At 46.3% G+C, this 22,591-nt stretch overlaps 1 protein-coding gene across 1 annotated transcript; it reads left to right on the top strand.

Moving 5' to 3' along the window:
• The first annotated feature begins 3,665 nt into the window (after positions 1 to 3,665).
• On the top strand, positions 3,666 to 21,898 carry LOC118944691 (histidine-rich glycoprotein-like). Its single transcript, XM_036965049.1, has 2 exons — positions 3,666 to 3,673; positions 21,079 to 21,898. Exons 1-2 carry the CDS (start codon positions 3,666 to 3,668, stop codon positions 21,896 to 21,898), a joined length of 828 nt encoding a protein of 275 aa, XP_036820944.1.
• The last annotated feature ends 693 nt before the right edge of the window (positions 21,899 to 22,591 follow it).

The raw sequence follows: 22,591 nt of genomic DNA, 5'->3' as shown, positions 1-22,591 counted from the left end.
GTGAAGCCTCCAGTAAAGCCCAGTGTAGTGAAGCCTCCAGTAAAGCCCAGTGTAGTGAAGCCTCCAGTAAAGCCCAGTGTAATGAAGCCTCCAGTAAAGCTCTGTGTAAGGATTCCTCCAGTAAAGCCCAGTGTAGTGAAGCCTCCAGTAAAGCCCAGTGTAGTGAAGCCTCCAGTAAAGCCCAGTGTAGTGAAGCCTCCAGTAAAGCCCAGTGTAGTGAAGCCTCCAGTAAAGCCCAGTGTAGTGAAGCCTCCAGTAAAGCCCAGTGTAGTGAAGCCTCCAGTAAAGCTCTGTGTAGTGAAGCCTCCAGTAAAGCCCAGTGTAGTGAAGCCTCCAGTAAAGCCCAGTGTAGTGAAACCTCCAGTAAAGCCCAGTGTAGTGAAACCTCCAGTAAAGCCCAGTGTAGTGAAACCTCCTGTAAAGCCGAGTGTAGTGAAACCTCCAGTAAAGCACAGTGTAGTGAAGCCTCCTGTAAAGCCCAGTGTAGTGAAACCTCCAGTAAAGCCCAGTGTAGTGAAACCTCCAGCTGGCTGACATATTGGCTGATTGGAGGCTTCCTTGGGTGGCTGTGAGGTAAGCCACAGTGGCCCTGCACTGTGAAACCAAAGTAATAGAGACCAGACTTTTATTCTCACTCGACTGTCAGGTATAAATGGGATGGATTACCTCTACATTACACTGTCCATCTCCTACTCTGCTTTGGTCGGGGGGAGACTCAGAGGAGTCTCTCTCCATAGGGTGGAATGTTTAAATGCATTGCAAAATTACTGTTATTGTAATCTCTGTGTCAGGATTATTTGGATTTGTCAATTGGATTAAAGAAGAGCTGGAGAGGTGTGCCATCTGCACAGAGAAGGTACAAAGAAACTTGTGTGTCAATACTCATTCAATCCTCATCCTATTCTGTCACACCCTGATCTGTTTCACCTGTCCTCGTTATTGTCTCCACCCCCTCCAGGTGTCGCTTATTTTCCCCAGTGTATTTATCGCTGTGTTTCCTGTCTCTCTGTACCAGTGTATTTATCCCTGTGTTTCCTGTCTCTCTGTACCAGTGTATTTATCGCTGTGTTTCCTGTCTCTCTGTACCAGTGTATTTATCCCTGTGTTTCCTGTCTCTCTGTACCGGTGTATTTATCCCTGTGTTTCCTGTGTCTCTGTTCCAGTATATTTATCCCTGTGTTTCCTGTCTCTATGTACCAGTGTATTTATCCCTGTGTTTCCTGTGTCTCTGTTCCAGTGTATTTATCCCTGTGTTTCCTGTCTCTCTGTACCAGTGTATTTATCCCTGTGTCTCTGTTCCAGTGTATTTATCGCTGTGTTTCTTGTCTCTCTGTTCCAGTGTATTTATCCCTGTGTTTCCTGTCTCTCTGTACCAGTGTATTTATCCCTGTGTCTCTGTACCAGTGTATTTATCCCTGTGTCTCTGTTCCAGTGTGTTTATCCCTGTGTTTCCTGTCTCTCTGTACCAGTGTATTTATCCCTGTGTCTCTGTTCCAGTGTATTTATCGCTGTGTTTCTTGTCTCTCTGTTCTAGTGTATTTATCCCTGTGTTTCCTGTCTCTCTGTACCAGTGTATTTATCCATGTGTCTCTGTTCCAGTGTGTTTATCCCTGTGTTTCCTGTCTCTCTGTACCAGTGTATTTATCCCTGTGTTTCCTGTCTCTCTGTACCAGTGTATTTATCCCTGTGTTTCCTGTCTCTCTGTACCAGTGTATTTATCCCTGTGTTTCTTGTCTCTCTGTACCAGTGTATTTATCCCTGTGTTTCCGGTCTCTCTGTTCCAGTGTATTTATCCCTGTGTTTCCTGTTTCTATGTACCAGTGTATTTATCCCTGTGTTTCCTGTCTCTCTGTTCCAGTGTATTTATCCCTGTGTTTCCTGTCTCTATGTACCAGTGTATTTATCCCTGTGTTTCCTGTTTCTATGTACCAGTGTATTTATCCCTGTGTTTCCTGTCTCTCTGTTCCAGTATATTTATCCCTGTGTTTCCTGTCTCACTGTACCAGTGTATTTATCCCTGTGTTTCTTGTCTCTCTGTTCCAGTGTATTTATCCCTGTGTTTCCTGTCTCTATGTACCAGTGTATTTATCCCTGTGTTTCCTGTCTCTCTGTACCGGTGTATTTATCCCTGTGTTTCCTGTCTCTATGTACCAGTGTATTTATCCCTGTGTTTCTTGTCTCTCTGTGCCAGTTCGTCTTGTATGTTCCAAGTCAACTAGCGTTTTTTACTCCTGCCTTTGCTATTGTCTTTTTTCTAATCCTCCTGGATTTGACCCTTGCCTGTTCTGGACTCTGTACCAGCCTGCCTGACCTTTCTGCCTGCCTTGACCACGAGCCTGTCTGTACCTCCTGAACTGGTTTTGACCTTTTGCCTGTCCACGACCATTCTCTTGCCAAATCCTTTTTGGATTATTAAACATCTTACGCCAACCATCTGCGTCCTGTGTCTGCATCTGGGACTCGTCATGATACTATTCACCTCTATCAAGCAGTGAAAGACTCAATAGAATACAAAGCTGTTCGTGAAAATGAAAAGAAAATCCACATCTGTTAAAACATAGTTAGATAATGTTGACGACACGTTTCTGTAGATTTGAGAAGGTAATCATTAGACGGTTTATAATTTTAAGGCAGTATATCCTCACAATGGACCCAGCCTAGCCCAGCCCAGCCCAAAGCCTCTGTGTTACATTTACATGGTGTTCTGATCCAATGTCTGGTAAAATCCTGAAAGTAGGGTGGTTCCTTATTGTGAACCAATAAATAGGCTTATTGGCAAAGCCTTCCCTTCAATAAATCTAACACAAACTCTGGTATCCTGTTTGTGTGTCCGTGCGTGTGTCTGTCTCCGTTCCAGTGTTCCTTCTCTTCAATAAAAGTTCCAGACTGGCTAGGTTATATCCCAATGCCCTGTAGACAACCAATAACACCAGGTAGTACAATTGAACAACACAACAATGACACTCAATCAATCCACTCATTTGTCAATAAGGACAGTTGTCAACAAGGTGTCTGGTTAAGGCAATAACTATTCACTGTTGGTCACTGTCTCTCCCAGAGCAATGTAATGGTTCAATGCAGTATGTCTTCATCTCTGTACAGCAGCAGCCCAATAACCTTTCACCAGACAAAGCAGGCCTATAACTTCAAGGTAGACCATCTTTGGAAAACCTAATGTTACAGACACACCAAGAAATCTGTGTGCCAATAGGTATTCATCACAGTAGGAGGCCGTTCCTTCTCTTGCTAGAACAAAGACGTACTGTACCTGCTGTGTACTGACCTGGTACTGACAAACCTGCCATTTGTACTTGTAGAATCACAATGCTCCTCAGTGGCTGAGAACTAGACTTTGAGCCTTATCAGACAACAAACCTCAACGTGAGGAACCGACAGAAGTGGGAACCGACAGAAGTGACAAGAAACGGAAAAAAGACTTCTCTGTGTATAATCCACCCCTTTCATCACAATTGTTCAGCTGCAAAATTACATCTTGTTTTTCTCTAGAGCCAGTATTTCAATCTTTTACATCTAGCTAAGGAGTTTTGTGCTTAAAGGATTTTTTTTGAGGTTCAGTTTGATAGTGAACTTGCTCATTAGTTATCTAGCTAGCTAACATTAGCTCGCTAACTGAGCCAGGCAGTCACACACTTCATATGAAACAAATGGGGTGGTAAGTGCACCACAATGCACACAACACGGAATGCTTTACCAAGCTAGCTCTCAATCATTTATTTAACTTTCGATTGTCCCATACTGCCAGTGCCAGTTCGCTTGCTAGCTAATATTAGCTAAACGGTTAGCATCGGCATTTAGCACAACAGAGCGAGCTACCATCTTCACTGACTCGACAACTAAAAGGCAGCTGCTTCATTCAAAAACAAATTCATTGTGAATTAATTATAAATGTTGCTAGCTAAGCTAGTTATTTAGGTGTGTCCAGTACAAATTCTAGCTAGCTAGCAACAAAAGCGCAGTTCACTAGTTAGCTTACATTGGATACAGCAGGCGCAAGCCTTAACAAGCTACTGCCACCTTGTGGCCTGGAGTATTTAAACGAAGCAAATTGAATATAAAACTGTTGTATGTGAATAACAAAAAGTGAGTTGCCGACAGCAGAGGTGCTAAGTAGCTATCAGGCAGTCAGATTTCTCAGTGTGTCTGGAGTCTTTTTTAGAAGACGGACTGGATGGGACAGACAGGTGATTGGACATGTCTCTGGATTGGGTGAATTGAAATTACAACACACGTGAACTTTTCTTCATAATTAATGTGAAGCAGCAATTTATCAGCCATAGTCATACAGTGCCTTGCAAAAGTATTTCATCCCCCTTGGCATTTTTCCTATTTTGTTGCATTACAACCTGTAGTTTGAATCTATTTTTATTTGGATTTCATGTAACGGACACACACAAAAAAAGTCTAAATTGGTGAAATGAAATGAAAAAAATTACTTGTTTCAAAAAATGGAAAGGTGGTGTGTGCATATGTATGCATCCCCTTTGCTTTGAAGCCCCTAAATAAGATCTGGTGCAACCAATTACCTTCAGAAGTCACATAATTAGTTAAATAGAGTCCTCCTGTGTGCAATCTAAGTGATACATGATCTGACACATGATCTCAGTGTATATATACACCTGTTCTGAAAGGCCCCAGTCTGCAACACCACTAAGCCCACCAAAACTCACAGACCAGCAAGGAGGGCATTAATCGGAGAGGCAAAAAAGAGACCAAAGATAACCCTGAAGGAGCTGCAAAGCTCCACTGCGGAGATTGGAGTATCTGCCCATAGGACCACTTTCAGCCGTACACTCCACAGAGCTGGGCTTTACGGAAGAGTGGCCAGAAAAAAGCCATTGCTTAAAGAAAAAAACACGTTTGGTGTTCGCCAAAAGGCATGTGGGAGACTCCCCAAACATATGGAAGAAGGTACTCTGGTCAGATGAGACTAGAATGGAGAATTTTGGGCATCAAGGAAAATGCTATGTCTGGTGCAAACCCAACACCTCTCATCACCTCGAGAACACCATCCTCACAGTGAAGCATGGTGGTGGCAGTATCATGCTGTGGAGATGTTATCCACCGGCAGGGACTAGGAAACTGGTCAGAATTGAATGATGGATGACGCTTTGAGATTTGAGACTGGGGAGGAGGTTCACCTTCCAGCAGGACAATGACCCTAATCATACTGCTAAAGCAACACTCGAGTGGTTTAAGGGGAAACATTTCAATGTCTTGGAATGGCCTAGTCAAAGCCCAGACCTCAATCCAATTGAGAATTGCTGTACACCAGTGGAACCCATTTAACTGGAAAGAGCTGGACCAGTTTTGCCTTGAAGAATGGACAAAAATCCAAGTGGCCAGATGTGCCAAGCTTATAGAGACATACCCCAAGAGACTTGCAGCTGTAATTCCTGCAAAAGGTGGCTCTTCAAAGTGTTGACTTTTGGGGTTGAAAACGTTTGTTTGTTTTTCACCTCTTCCACACTGACTTTACGGAATTCAAAAGTACAATTCTTGTCTTTCATAATTTGGTCCAATATACTTGGACCGATGAAAAGGACCGATTATCTTGCCAATGAAAAGTCATTAAAGTAGTTTGCAATATTAGTGGGCTTTGTGATGAATGAGCCATCTGATTCAATGAATGAAGGAGCCGCTTTTTTCCCAGAATGTCAAGTTTCCTCAAAGCCTTTTACTATCATTCTTTATGTAATTTATATTTGTTTCATAGTGTAGTTTATGTCCGACCCATTGACCCCAGAGTAGAACATATGAATGTCTTTATGTCCGACCCATTGACCCCAGAGTAGAACATATGAATGTCTTTATGTCTGACCCATTGACCCCAGAGTAGATCATATGAATGTCTTTATGTCCGACCCATTGACCCCAGAGTAGAACATATGAATGTCTTTATGTCCGACCCATTGACCCCAGAGTAGAACATATGAATGTCTTTATGTCCGACCCATTGACCCCAGAGTAGAACATATGAATGTCTTTATGTCTGACCCATTGACCCCAGAGTAGATCTAAATAGTGTATGACTGTTCCATTGCAAACATAGTAGTATAATAAAGTAACATAGTAGTATAATACAGTAACATAGTAGAATAATATAGTAATATAGTAGTATATTATAGTAACATAGTATTATAATATATTAACATAGTAGTATAATAAAGTAACATAGTAGTATAATATAGTAACATAGTAGAATAATATAGTAATATAGTAGTATAATATAGTACTATAGTAGAATAATATAATAATATAGTGGTATAATATAGAAATATAGTAGCCTATAGTAGTATATTATAGTAACAAAGTAGTATAATGGAGTAACCATAGTATAATACAGTAGTATAATAGTAGCACAGTAGCCTATTTATAGTAAAATATGAGTAGTAAGCCTGTATATATAGTAATCCAGTAGTATAATAGAGTAGCCTAAAGTAGTATAATATAGTAACATAGTAGGCTATATACAGTTGAAGTCGGAAGTTTACATCCACTTAGGTTGGAGTCATTAAAACTCGTTTTTCAACCGCTCCACACATTCCATGTTAACAAACTATAGTTTTGGCCAGTCGGTTAGGACATCTACTTTGTGCATGACACAAGTAATTTTTCCAACAATTGTTTACAGACAGATCATTTCACTTATAATTCACTGTATCACAATTCTAGTGGTCAGAAGTTTACATACACTAAGTTGACTGTGCCTTTAAACAGCTTGGAAAATTCCAGAAAATAATGTCATGGCTTTAGAAGCTTCTGATAGGCTAATTGACATAATTTGAGTCAATTAGAGGTGTACCTGTGGATGTATTTCAAGGCCTACCTTCAAGCTTAGTGCCTCTTTGCTTGACATCATGGGAAAATCAAAAGAATTCAGACCTCCACAAGTCTGGATCATCCAATTTCCTAACGCCTGAAGGTACCACATTCATCTGTACAAACAATGGTACGCAATTATAAAACCATGGGACCACGCAGCCGTCATACCTCTCAGGAAGGAGAAGCATTCTGTCTCCTAGAGATGAACATTCTTTGGTGGGAAAAGTGCAAATCAATCCCAGAACAACAGCAAAGGACCTTGTGAAGATGCTGGAGGAAACAGGTACAAAAGTAAAGAGGACATAGATTGCGTCCCAAATTGCACCTTATTCCCTATGTAGTGCATTACTTTTGACCAGGACTCATAGTGCTCTGGTCAAAAGTAGTGACTGTTAAATGTAGGGAATATGGTTCCATTTGGGACGCAAATATACTATAAGGTTAGCCATTAGACTAGCAGACTATACTGTTAGACAGACTCTGGAGCTGCTCAACTGAAGCAGTTAACAGAATCAGAGGAAATGGGGCAGACAAACATAGTCATCGTTTATTGTTTGGTTTGATTGTTATGTTTGTAAATACTGGAGGCATTTACTTTGTTCCCATGCTTGGATGACGAGGCATTGTTATGTTTGTAAATACTGGAGGCATTTACTTTGTTCCCATGCTTGGATGACGAGGCATTTTTATGTTACAACAACTCTTTGAGAAGAGCAGTGCTTTGCTAAATTGATTATTTTGTGTTTTCTTAGCAGTTTGACTAAACACATAAACGCACAATTCAGATTCAGGAAATGTGCATGTTTCCTACGCACTTCTCAGTAGTTGGCATTCAGACTCAGGAAATGTGCACGTTTCCTACACACTTCTCAGTAGTTGGCATTCAGACTCTGGAAATGTGCACGTTTCCTACACACTTCTCAGTAGTTGGCATTCAGACTCAGGAAATGTGCACGTTTCCTACACACTTCTCAGTAGTTGGCATTCAGACTCTGGAAATGTGCACGTTTCCTACGCACTTCTCAGTAGTTGGCATTCAGACTCAGGAAATGTACACGTTTCCTACACACTTCTCAGTAGTTGGCATTCAGACTCTGGAAATGTGCACGTTTCCTACACACTTCTCAGTAGTTGGCATTCAGACTCAGGAAATGTGCACGTTTCCTACACACTTCTCAGTAGTTGGCATTCAGACTCTGGAAATGTGCACGTTTCCTACACACTTCTCAGTAGTTGGCATTCAGACGTGCCTTATGCAGGTGTATAATGGGCTCAGCAAGTGTGGTTCCTTTTCATGCACTGAATACAATAATTCAACCATGGAAAACAGTCCCATGATGGCCAACGGAATTTCTTGTGGAGTTTTCTTTCAATTGGGTTTTCACGTTCTGACCTTAGTTCCTTTGTTTTGTCTTTTGTTTTAGTATGGTCAGGGTGTGAGTTGGGTGGGTTGTCTATGTTAGTTTGTCTATGATTTTCTGTTTCTGTGTTTGTGTAATGCTCCGGGTGTCGTGGGTGTGGAGTCAACTGCAGGAGACAGAGAGTTCAATGCTGCGCGTCCTTTAATCGCACCAATGCACCACAGGGTGCTCACAAAAACGTTACGTTCCCAAAACACAGGGAATCAAAATGTACAAATGGGACACAACGTGCCTATACCACAGAGCCAAAGGTTTACAATGAAATAATCCCGCACAACAACCAGGCGGGCCGGCTGTCTAATAAAGACAAACTAATTACACATTCACAGGTGCTACCACTCAACATACAAGGAGGGGAAGGAAAAACAATCAGTGGCAGCTAATAGGCCGGTGACGACGACCGCCGAGCGCCACCTGCCCGGGAAAGGGAAACACCCTCGGTCGGACTCGTGACAGTACCCCCCCCCTGACGCGTGGCTCCCGCAGCGCGCCGACACCGGCCTCGAGGTCGCCCCGGAGGACGAGGCGCAGGGCGATCCGGATGGAGGCGATGGAAATCCCTCAACATGGAGGGATCCAAGATGTCCCCCACCGGTACCCAGCACCTCTCCTCCGGACCGTACCCCTCCCAGTCCACGAGGTACTGCAGGCCCCTCACCCGGCGTCTTGAGTCCAGAATGGCCCGGATCGTGTACGCCGGGGACCCCTCGATGTCCAGCGGGGGGGGAGGGACCTCCGGTACCTCACTGTCCTGCAGGGGACCAGCTACCACCGGCCTGAGGAGAGACACATGAAACGAGGGGTTAATACGATAATAGGAAGTGAGTTGTAATCGATAACACACCTCGTTTATCCTCCTCAGGACTTTAAAGGGCCCTACACACTGCGGACCCAGCTTCCGGCAGGGCAAGCGGAGAGGTAGGTTTCGGGTCGAGAGCCAGACCCTGTCCCCCGGTACAAACACGGGGGCCTCACTGCGGTGGCGGTCAGCACTCCTCTTCTGCCGTCCACTCGCTTGTCGTAGAGATTCCTGGACGGCCCTCCAGGTCTCCTTGGAGCGCTGTACCCATTCCTCCACCGCAGGAGCCTCGGTCTGGCTCGGATGCCATGGTGCCAGGACCGGCTGGTACCCCAACACACACTGAAAAGGGGACACGTTAGTAGAGAAGTGGCGTAGTGAGTTCTGAGCCATTTCAGCCCAGGGAATGTATCGTGCCCACTCCCCTGGCCGATCCTGGCAATACGACCGCAGAAACCTACCCACCTCCTGGTTCACTCTCTCCACCTGCCCATTACTCTCGGGGTGATAACCGGAGGTCAGGCTGACAGAGACCCCCAAACGTTCCATGAACGCTCTCCATACCCGGGACGTGAATTGGGGGCCCCGATCAGAAACGATGTCCTCCGGCACCCCGTAGTGCCGGAAGACATGGGTGAATAACGCCTCCGCAGTCTGTAGGGCTGTAGGGATACCGGGCAACGGGAGGAGACGGCAGGACTTAGAGAACCGATCCACAATCACCAGAACCGTGGTGTTCCCCTGAGACGGCGGGAGATCGGTTAGGAAATCTATGGACAGATGTGACCATGGCCGCTGTGGAACAGGGAGGGGTTGTAGCTTCCCTCTAGGAAGGTGCCTAGGAGCCTTACTCTGAGCGCACACTGAACAGGAGGAGACATAACCCTTAACGTCCTTAGCCAACGTAGGCCACCAATACCTCCCCTGAAGGCTCCCCACTGTCCTCGTCACCCCAGGGTGACCCGAGGAGGGTAGAACGTGAGCCCACCGAATCAGTTTGTCCCGAACACCAAGCGGCACGTACCTTCGCCCCGCTGGACACTGAGAAGGCGCGGGTTCAGCCCGTAACGCCCGCTCGATGTCCGAGTCCACCTCCCATACCACTGGGGCTACCAGCTTCGATGCGGGAAGGATGGGAGTAGGTTCGGTGGACCCATCCTCCGTGTCATAAAGGCGGGACAGTGCGTCAGCCTTCACGTTCTGGGAGCCCGGTCTATAAGACAAAGTAAATCGGAACCGGGTGAAGAACATGGCCCACCTTGCCTGACGTGGGTTAAGTCTCCTAGCTGCCCGAATATACTCCAGATTCTGGTGGTCGGTCCAGATGAGAAAGGGGTGTTTAGCCCCCTCAAGCCAGTGTCTCCACACCTTCAGAGCTCTAACCACCGCTAGCAACTCCCGGTCCCCCACATCATAGTTACGCTCCGCTGGGCTGAGCTTCCTTGAGAAGAAAGCGCAGGGTCGGAGTTTTGGTGGCGTACCCGAGCGCTGTGATAGCACGGCACCCACCCCAGCCTCGGACGCGTCCACCTCCACTATGAATGCTAGAGAGGGGTCCGGATGCGCCAACACGGGCGCATCAGTAAACAGCGCCTTCAACTTGTTGAATGCTCCGTCCGCCTCTGCTGACCACTGCAAACGCACCGGGCCCCCCTTCAGCAGTGAGGTGATGGGAGCCGCTACCTGGCCAAAACCCCGGATAAACCTCCGGTAGTAGTTGGCAAAACCCAGAAAACGCTGCACCTCCTTTACCGTGGTCGGAGTCGGCCAATTACGCACGGCCCTAATGCGGTCACCCTCCATCACTACCCCCGAGGTGGAAATGCGATATCCCAGAAAAGAGACGGCTCGTTTAGAGAACACGCATTTCTCAGCCTTGACGTATAGGTCATGCTCCAGCAGTCTACCAAGCACCTTGCGCACCAGAGACACATGCGCGGTGTGAGTGGCCGAGTAGATCAGAATGTCATCGATATAAACCACCACTCCCTGCCCGCACAGGTCCCTGAGAATCTCGTCTACAAAGGATTGGAAAACGGCTGGAGCATTCTTTAACCCATACGGCATGACGAGGTACTCATAGTGGCCTGATGTAGTACTAAATGCGGTTTTCCACTCGTCTCCCTTCCGAATACGCACCAAACTATACGCGCTCCTGAGATCCAGTTTTGTGAAGAACTGCGCTCCGTGGAACGATTCCACCGCCGTAGCGATGAGAGGTAGAGGGTAACTATACCCCACTGTGATGGCGTTTAGACCTCTATAATCGATACACGGACGCAAGCCTCCCTCCTTTTTCCTCACAAAAAAGAAACTTGAGGAGACGGGTGAAATGGAGGACCGAATGTACCCCTGTCCCAGCGCCTCCGTGACATATGTCTCCATTGCCAACGTCTCCTCCTGGGACAGCGGGTACACGTGACTCTTGGGAAGCGCAGCGTCTACCTGGAGATCTATCGTACAATCCCTTCCCGGTCGATAAGGTGGTAATTTAGTCGCTTTCACTTTACTGAAAGCGATTGCCAAATCGGCATACTCGGGGGGAATGCACACCGTGGAACCCTGGTCTGGACTCTCCACCGACGTGGCACCGATGGAAACTCCCAAACACCTTCCAGAACACTCCTCTGACCACCCCTGGAGAACCCCCTGTTTCCACGAAATTTTAGGATTGTGCCGGGCCAGCCAGGGAGTCCCCAGCACCACTGGAAACGCAGGCGAGTCAATAATAAAGAAACTGATACGCTCCCTATGATTCCCCTGCGTCACCATGTCCAGTGGGACCGTGGTCTCCCTGACCATCCCTGACCCTAATGGCCGGCTATCTAGGGAGTGCACGGGGAAAGGAGAATCTATCGGCACCAGCGGAACCCCTAACTTAAGGGCGAGTCCGCGATCCATAAAGTTCCCAGCTGCGCCTGAATCGACGAGCGCCCTATGCTGGGAAGAGGGAAAAAAGCGAAGGAAAAAAGTTAAGACAAACATGTGGCCAACAGGGGGTTCTGGGTGAGTTTGATGCTGACTCACCTGGGGTGACCGAGCAGCGTTCCGCCTGCCATCTCTACTCCCAGACGGACCCCCCCAGCACCGATCAGACGTGTGTCCTCTCCGACCACAGTTGGTGCAGGGAAGGCCTCCTCCTCCGGTACCCCTCGGCGCAGCCCCTCCCAACTCCATCGGAATGGGAGCGGAGGGGCTGGGTGGTGGAACGCACAGGACCCTCTCTGAACGCCCGCGGGCAGCCAGCAGATTATCCAGTCGAATGGACATGTCAATCAGCTGATCCAGTGACAGAGTGGTGTCCCGACACGCTAACTCCCGGCGGACATCCTCTCGGAGACTACACCTGTAGTGGTCCATGAGAGCCCTGTCGTTCCACCCAGATCCGGCTGCCAAGGTCCGGAACTCCAGCGCGTAATCCTGGGCGCTCCTCCTCTCCTGCCTGAGGTGAAATAGTCGTTCTCCCGCCGCTCGGCCGTCTAGAGGGTGATCAAACACGGCGCGGAAGCGACGGGAAAACTCTGGGTAGTGCTCCCGCGCTGAGTCTGGACCATTCCAGACCGCGTTCGCCCATTCCAGGGCCCGACCCGTGAGGCAGGAGATGAGGACACTCACCCTCTCTTCTCCTGAGGGAGTGGGTCTGACGGTGGCCAGGTATAGCTCCAGCTGGAGCAGAAACCCCTGGCAACCCGCCGCCACTCCATCATAAGCCCTCGGTAGCGTCAGACGGAGGGTGCTGGAGTCGGGAGATGGGGAGTCCGGAACCGTGGGTGCCGAAGGTGGAGAGAGGAGCCCACTCCTCTCCCATCTGTCCATTCTCTCCATCACTTGATCCATCGCGGATCCGATCTGATGAAGGACGGTGGTGTGGTGGAGAACCCGTTCCTCCATCGATGGGAGAGGGTTGGCTGCTGCTCCTGCTGACTCCATCAATTTGATAGGTGCGGGATTCTGTAATGCTCCGGGTGTCGTGGGTGTGGAGTCAACTGCAGGAGACAGAGAGTTCAATGCTGCGCGTCCTTTAATCGCACCAATGCACCACAGGGTGCTCACAAAAACGTTACGTTCCCAAAACACAGGGAATCAAAATGTACAAATGGGACACAACGTGCCTATACCACAGAGCCAAAGGTTTACAATGAAATAATCCCGCACAACAACCAGGCGGGCCGGCTGTCTAATAAAGACAAACTAATTACACATTCACAGGTGCTACCACTCAACATACAAGGAGGGGAAGGAAAAACAATCAGTGGCAGCTAATAGGCCGGTGACGACGACCGCCGAGCGCCACCTGCCCGGGAAAGGGAAACACCCTCGGTCGGACTCGTGACAGTTTGGCCTAGTATGGTTCTCAATCAGAGGCAGCTGCCAATCGTTGTCCCTGATTGAGAACCATATTTAGGTAGCCTGTTTTCCATTGTATTTTTGGGTGGTTATTTTCTGTTTGGTGTGGTGTTGCACCTTACAGGCCTGTTCGTTTGTTGTTTATTGTTTTGTTTTCAGTGTTCATTAAAATATTTCAAATATGAACACCTACCACGCTGCACCTTGGTCCTCCTCTCCTTCCCCAGACGACAAGCGTTACAGAACCACCCAACAAGAAAGCAGCGTGGTGACGAGCAGCGATACCTGGAGAACTGGACTTGGGAGGAGATATTGGACGGCAAAGGACCCTGGGCACAGGCTGGGGAAAATCGCCGCCCCAAGGCAGAGCTGGAGGCAGCGAAAGCGGAGAGGCGGCGGTTTGACGAGGGAACACGGCTGGCAAGGATGCCCGACAGGCAGCCCCAAAAATGTATTGTGTGGGGGAACACGGGGATGTGGCTAAGTCAGGTAGGAGACACGAGCCAACTCCCCATGCTTACCGGAGAGCGAGAGGGACTGGGCAGGCACCGAAGAGCGAGAGGGACCGGGCAGGCGCCGTGTTATGCCGTGAGGTGCACGGTGTCCCCGGTGCGTGTGCATAGCCCGGTGCGGTACATTGCAGCGCCTCGTATCGGCCGGGCTAGAGTGGGCATCGAGCCAGGTGCCATGAAGCCGGCTCAGCGCATATGGTCTCCAGTGCGTCTCCTCTGGCCGGTGTACATGGCACCAGCCTTACTCATGGTGTCCCCGGTTCGCCAGCACAGCCCAGTGCAGGCTATTCCACCTCGCCGCACTGGCCTGGCTACGGGGAGCATTCAACCAGGTAAGGTTAGGCAGGCTCGGTGCTCAAGAGCTCCAGTGCGCCTTCATGGTCCGGTCTATCCGGTGCCACCTCCACGCACCAGCCCTCCGGTGGCAGCCCCCCGCACCAGGCTGTCTCTCCGTCTTCTCCCTACACATGCTCCTGCCTGTCCAGCGCTGCCAGAACCTTCCTCATGGCTGGACATCAACATTCTGGAACATAGCTGGACATCAACATACTGGAACATAGCTGGACATCAACATTCTGGAACATAGCTGGACATCAACATTCTGGAACATAGCTGGACATCAACATCCTGGAACAGTTCTGGCCATCAACATTCTGGAACATAGCTGGACATCAACATTCTGGAACATAGCTGGACATCAACATTCTGGAACATAGCTGGACATGAACATTCTGGGACATAGCTGGACATCAACATTCTGGAACATAGCTGGACATCACACCTCTGGAATATATCTGGACATCATGCCTCTGGAACATAGCTGGACATCATGCCTCTGGAACGTAGCTGGACATCATGCCTCTGGAACATATCTGGACATAATGCCTGTGGATCAAAGCTGGACATCTCTCCTCTGGATCATAGCTGGACATCTCTCCTCTGGAACATAGCTGGACATCTCTCCTCTGGATCATAGCTGGACATCTCTCCTCTGGAACATAGCTGGACATCATGCCTCTGGAACGTAGCTGGACATCTCTCCTCTGGATCATATCTGAACATCTCTCCTCTGGAACATAGCTGGACATCATGCCTCTGGAACGTAGCTGGACATCTCTCCTCTGGATCAAAGCTGGACATCACACCTCTGGATCATAGCTGGACATCACACCTCTGGATCATAGCTGGACATCAAGCATCTGGAATGTAGCTGGACATCAACATTCTGGTACACTTCTGGCCATCAACATTCTGGAACATATTTGAACATCAACATTCTGGAACACTTCTGGACATCAACATTCTGGAACATTTCTGGACATCAACATTCTGGAACACTTCTGGACATCAACATTCTGGAACACTTCTGGCCATCAACATTCTGGAACACTTCTGGACATCAACATTCTGGAACACTTCTGGCCATCAACATTCTGGAACATAGCTGGACATCAACATTCTGGAACACTTCTGGACATCAACATTCTGGGACATAGCTGGACATCAACATTCTGGAACACTTCTGGACATCAACATTCTGGAACATATCTGGACATCACTGGAACACTTCTGGACATCAACATTCTGGAACATAGCTGGACATCAACATTCTGGAACATAGCTGGACATCATGCCTTTGGAACATAGCTGGACATCATGCCTTTGGAATATAGCTGGACATCACGCCTCTGGAACATAGCTGGACATCTCTCCTCTGGAACATAGCTGGATATCAACATTCTGGAACAATTCTGGACATCAACATTCTGGGACATGGCTGGACATCAACATTCTGGAACATAGCTGGACATCACGCCTCTGGAGCATTTCTGGACATCACACCTCTGGAACATACAGTGCCTTGCGAAAGTATTCGGCCCCCTTGAACTTTGCGACCTTTTGCCATATTTCAGGCTTCAAACATAAAGATATAAAACTGTATTCTTTTGTGAAGAATCAACAAGTTGGACACAATCATGAAGTGGAACGACATTTATTGGATATTTCAAACTTTTTTAACAAATCAAAAACTGAAAAATTGGGCGTGCAAAATTATTCAGCCCCTTTACTTTCAGTGCTGCAAACTCTCTCCAGAAGTTCAGTGAGGATCTCTGAATGATCCAATGTTGACCTAAATGACTAATGATGATAAATACAATCCACCTGTGTGTAATCAAGTCTCCGTATAAATGCACCTGCACTGTGATAGTCTCAGAGGTCCGTTAAAAGCGCAGAGAGCATCATGAAGAACAAGGAACACACCAGGCAGGTCCAAGATACTGTTGTGAAGAAGTTTAACCTGTCTAAGATATTGGTTCCCAATTGGGAATCAACCCTCCCACATTCAGCTGAAACGGTGGCGCGTGGAACGCAAAAATATTCTTAAAAATATTTAACCTCCACACATTAACAAGTCCAATAGCTCAAATGAAAGATAAACACCTTGTTCATCTAGCCAGCAAGTCAGATTTCTAAAATGTTTTACGGCGAAAACATAGCACATATATATGTCAAACCACCACCAGACACAGCTCATTTGAATAGCCAAAACATGCAATCAACAAACGCAGGATTAAAAAATAAATCGTTCACTAACCTTTTGAAAATCTTCATCAGATGACAGTAATATGACATGTTACACAGTACATTTTTTTTTTCAATAATATGCCATTTATATCCATTAACCTTTCTGATCTCCCCATCCCGGATCCGGGTTCGTGAATACAGACTCAAGCTCATTACCATAACGCAACGTTAACTATTCATGAAAATCGCAAATGAAATGAAATAAATATGCTAGCTCTCAAGCTTAGCCTTTTGTTAACAACACTGTCATCTCAGATTTTCAAAATATGCTTCTCAACCATTGCAAAACAAGCATTTGTGTAACAGTATTGATGGCTAACGTAGCATTTAGCATTAGCATTCAGCTGGCAACATTTACACAAAAAAACAGAAAAGCATTCAAAAAAATCATTTACCTTTGAAGAACTTCAGATGTTTTCAATGAGGAGACTCTCAGATAGCAAATGTTCAGTTTTTCCTGAAAGATTATTTGTTTAGGACAAATCGCTCCGTTTTCTGCGTCACGTTTAGCTATGAAAAAACCCCTGTATCCAGGATTGTGTAAATCTATCAGCAAGCTCATTAGCATAACACAACGTTAACTATTTATGAAAATCGCAAATGAAATGAAATAAATATGCCATCTCTCAAGCTTAGCCTTTTGTAAACAACACTGTCATCTCAGATTTTCAAAATATGCTTCTCAACCATAGGAAAACAAGCATTTGTGTAACAGTAGCTAGCTAGAGTTAGCATTTCGCGTTAGCATTTAGCGTTAGCATTAGCGTTAGCATCCAGCACGCAACATTAACAAAAACATAAAAGCCTTCAAATAAAATCATTTACCTTTGAAGAACTTCTGATGTTTTCAATGAGGATACTCTCAGTTAGATAGCAGATGCTCAGTTTTTCCAAAAAGATTCCTTGTGTATTAGAAATAGCTCCGTTTTATACATCACATTTGGCTACCAAAAAAAATCCATAAATTCAGTCCTCAAAACGCAAACTTTTTTCCAAATTAACCCCATAATATCGACTGAAAACATGGCAAACGTTGTTTAGAATCAATCATCAAGGTGTTTTTCACATATCTCTTCATTGATACATCGTTCTTGGACACATGCTTTCTCCCCTGAATCAAATGGTAAAGTGGAAGCAGCTGGCAATTGCGCACCGAATTCGACGCAGGACACCAGGCGGACACTTGGAAAATGTAGTCTCTTATGGTCAATCTTCCAATGATATGCCTACAAATACGTCACAATGCTGCTAAGACCTTGGGCGAACGACAGAAAGTGTAGGCTCATTCGTTGCGCAATCACAGCCATATAAGGAGAGAATGGAAAACAGAGCTTCAGAAATTCTGCTAATTCCTGGGTGATGCATCATCTTGGTTTCGCCTGTAGAATGAGTTCTGGGGCACTTACAGACAAAATCTTTGCAGATTCTGAAACTTCAGAGTGTTTTCTTTCCAAAACTGTCAAGAATATGCATAGTCGAGCATCTTTTCGTGACAAAATATCGCGCTTAAAACGGGAACGTTTTTTATCCAAAAATGAAATAGCGCCCCTAGAGCTCTAACAGGTTAATGTCCATTTACAGTGAGTTCACGTTCAGAAATTACTCAAAAATGCCCGCAGGAAATCTAGGTAGCGCGGCAAGATAACGTAAATAGACATCATAAACTTTGACTAAATATACATGTTCTACATATAGTTAGAAAGATACACTGCTTCTTTATGCAACCGCTTTGTTAGATTTATTTTTAACGTTACAGAAATCGCACACTATTCAATATGCTGAGACGGCGCTCAGTTCCAAGCTACATTTCTACGTAATGTTGGAGTCAACAGAAACACAGATTTAAGCATAAATATTCCCTTACCTTCGATGGTCTTCGTTCAGAATGTTCTGGAAGGCTTCATACTTACCCAATACATCGTTTGGTTTCAAGTCTTGCGTCTTTGTATTAGCTACTGCTAATAACATCAGCTGAAATGCACCCAAAACGTCCTCTGGTCCGGAAAAGTTGCGCATCAAAATTTCAAAATTACATATTATATGTCGACTAAACAGGTCAAACTAAGTGCAGAAGCAAGCTTTATGATGTTTTAGACACACAAAACAAACTTCAATTCAATCGGCCATCGTCTGCCCTTCTCTTGAGTGCTGGAACAAAGGAATGGCTGGGACCAATTCGCGCCCCTACGCACAGCCTATTTTCTCGTGGCACGCACTAATTTCACTCCCATAGGGTCAATTCTCGCGGGATTTGAACGATTCAAAGCTCTACTGAAAGAGGACATCTAGCGGAATAGATAGAAAGTCTCCCCAGAATCATAACTGGTTGGGAAGGGTGGGGGCGATGACGTCAAAGTTGCTCCAACTTTCATGACCACAAAAACTAGTTTGGAAGAATGCCTGCCCTGTGAGTTCTGCTATACTTACAGACATAATTCCAACGGTTTTAGAATCTTTAGTGTTTTCTATCCAATAATAATTTTTATTTGCATATATTAGCAATTTTTGACAGATTTTTTTTTCAGTTTACTAGGGGTACCCAATCTCTCCAAAGGGGGCATATGTCTGCCATATCCTTAACAGGTTTTAAAGCCGGATTTGGATACAAAAATATTTCCCAAGCTTTAAACATCCCAAGGAGCACTGTGCAAGCGATAATATTGAAATGGAAGGAGTATCAGACCACTGCAAATCTACCAAGACCTGGCCGTCCCGCTAAACTTTCAGCTCATACAAGGAGAAGACTGATCAGAGATGCAGCCAAGAGGCCCATGATCACTCTGGATGAACTGCCAAGATCTACATCTGAGGTGGGTCGTATATTGCACAAATCTGGCCTTTATGGAAGAGTGGCAAGAAGAAAGCCATTTCTTAAAGATATCCATAAAAAGTGTTGTTTAAAGTTTGCCACAAGCCACCTGGGAGACACACCAAACATGTGGAAGAAGGTGCTCTGGTCAGATGAAACCAAAATTGAACTTTTTGGCAACAATGCAAAACGTTATGTTTGGCGTAAAAGCCACACAGCTCATCACCCTGAACACACCATCCCCACTGTCAAACATGGTGGTGGCAGCATCATGGTTTGGGACTGCTTTTCTTCAGCAGGGACAGGGAAGATGGTTAAAATTGATGGGAAGATGGATGGAGCCAAATACAGGACCATTCTGGAAGAAAACCTGATGGAGTCTGCAAAAGACCTGAGACTGGGACGGAGATTTGTCTTCCAACAAGACAATGATCCAAAACATAAAGCAAAATCTACAATGGAATGGTTCAAAAATAAACATATCCAGGTGTTAGAATGGCCAAGTCAAAGTCCAGACCTGAATCCAATCGAGAATCTGTGGAAAGAACTGAAAACTGCTGTTCACAAATGCTCTCCATCCAACCTCACTGAGCTCGAGCTGTTTTGCAAGGAGGAATGGGAAAAAATTTCAGTCTCTCGATGTGCAAAACTAATAGAGACATACCCCAAGCGACTTACAGCTGTAATCGCAGCAAAAGGTGGCGCTACAAAGTATTGACTTAAGGGGGCTGAATAATTTTGCACGCCCAATTTTTCAGTTTTTGATTTGTTAAAAAAGTTTGAAATATCCAATAAATGTCGTTCCACTTCATGATTGTGTCCCACTTGTTGTTGATTCTTCACAAAAAAAATACAGTTGTATATCTTTATGTTTGAAGCCTGAAATGTGGCAAAAGGTCGCAAAGTTCAAGGGGGCCGAATACTTTCGCAAGGCACTGTATCTGGATTGCGGGGAGTATAGATGAACAAGATTCACAAACAAAGCAAATTCCCAGACTTGGAAGAAATTACGAAAGGGCTGTCTGATCTCGTTCCACAAACATCACACAGTCAGAAGCATGCAGAAATCCAGAGCAGAGCATAGTCCTCTCTCACTTCAAATAAGATGGTCTCTCATAATGAAATAGCCCTGACGTATGAATGTTTCTTGCATATGAAAATATTATCAGGCTGTTCAGACAGCTTTTATTGACCCATTAGGCAACACTGAGAGACTCTAGTGGACAAGAATGAATTTGATAGCAGATACAGTAAAACATTGATTAATGCATGTCTGCATAAGTAGAGTCAGATTTTGGTAATGTATAAATAACCACTGGTTCATTGGATTTCACTTCACTAGATAATCAAACTGAAATGCAGACCCTAAAATAAAACTTGATATCTAAGGCATTACATAGTGGGATAAAACACAGGTCAAACTCTTCAACAGCTGTTAGAGGACTTTGATGTTGAACTGAGACCTAAAGTATCAGGCCCAGAACAGAGTATCTAAAGTGTAAGGCCCAGAACAGAGTATCTAAAGTATCAGTCCCAGAACAGAGTATCTAAAGTATCAGTCCCAGAACAGAGTATCTAAAGTATCAGGCCCAGAACAGAGTATCTAAAGTATCAGGCCCAGAACAGAGTATCTAAAGTATCAGACACAGAGAGGAAATCCAAACCTTTTCATTTCATAAACAACCGCCTACAGAAAGATACAGTTGCTTTTAAAGAGGGGCTTTGATGAGCTAGCCATTACGACAGTGGCCATTACGACAGTGGCCATTACGACAGTGGCCATTACGACAGCAGCCATTACGACAGTGGCCATTACGACAGCAGCCATTACGACAGTGGCCATTACGCCAGTGGCCATTACGACAGCAGCCATTACGACAGCAGCCATTACGACAGCAGCCATTACGACAGCAGCCATTACGACAGTGGCCATTACGACAGTGGCCATTACGACAGTGGCCATTACGCCAGTGGCCATTACGACAGTGGCCATTACGACAGCGGCCATTACGACAGCGGCCATTACGACAGCTGCCATTACGACAGTGGCCATTACGACAGAGGCCATTACGACAGTGGCCATTACGACAGAGGCCATTACGACAGCGGCCATTACGACAGTGGCCATTACGACAGAGGCCATTACGACAGTGGCCATTACGACAGAGGCCATTACGACAGCAGCCATTACGACAGTGGCCATTACGACAGAGGCCATTACGACAGTGGCCATTACGACAGAGGCCATTACGACAGTGGCCATTACGACAGTGGCCATTACGCCAGTGGCCATTACGACAGCAGCCATTACGACAGCAGCCATTACGACAGTGGCCATTACGACAGTGGCCATTACGACAGTGGCCATTACGCCAGTGGCCATTACGACAGTGGCCATTACGACAGCAGCCATTACGACAGCAGCCATTACGACAGCGGCCATTACGACAGCGGCCATTACGACAGTGGCCATTACGACAGCGGCCATTATGACAGCGGCCATTACGACAGTGGCCATTACGACAGTGGCCATTACGACAGCGGCCATTACGACAGCGGCCATTACGACAGCAGCCATTAGACAGCAGCCATTACGACAGAGGCCTTTACGACAGCAGCCATTACGACAGCAGCCATTACGACAGCAGCCATTACGACAGCGGCCATTACGACAGTGGCCATTACGACAGCGGCCATTACGACAGTGGCCATTACGACAGCAGCCATTACGACAGCAGCCATTACGACAGCAGCCATTACGACAGCAGCCATTATGACAGTGGCCATTACGACAGCGGCCATTACGCCAGTGGCCATTACGACAGCAGCCATTAGACAGCAGCCATTACGACAGCGGCCATTACGACAGCGGCCATTACGACAGTGGCCATTACGACAGCGGCCATTACGACAGCAGCCATTACGACAGTGGCCATTACGACAGTGGCCATTACGACAGTGGCCATTACGACAGTGGCCATTACGACAGCGGCCATTACGACAGCGGCCATTACGACAGTGGCCATTACGACAGTGGCCATTACGACAGTGGCCATTACGACAGCAGCCATTACGTGGCAACCATTTCCAATTAGGAATATAACACTGGATCACCACTACATCCATCCAGTGGCTTGTCCTGTGTTGTCCTGTCGTGTCCTGTGTTGTCCTGTCTTGTCCTGTCTTGTGTTGTCCTGGCTTGCCCTGTCTTGTCCTGTCCTGTGTTGTCCTGTCTTGTCTTGTGTTGTCCTGTCTTGTCTTGTGTTGTCTTGTC

Source organism: Oncorhynchus mykiss, chromosome 27 (genome assembly GCF_013265735.2).
Source record: "Oncorhynchus mykiss isolate Arlee chromosome 27, USDA_OmykA_1.1, whole genome shotgun sequence".
Taxonomy (NCBI): Eukaryota; Metazoa; Chordata; class Actinopteri; order Salmoniformes; family Salmonidae; genus Oncorhynchus; species Oncorhynchus mykiss.
The sequence above is the reverse complement of the archived record's forward strand: the minus strand, read 5'-3'. Positions and strand labels throughout refer to the sequence as shown.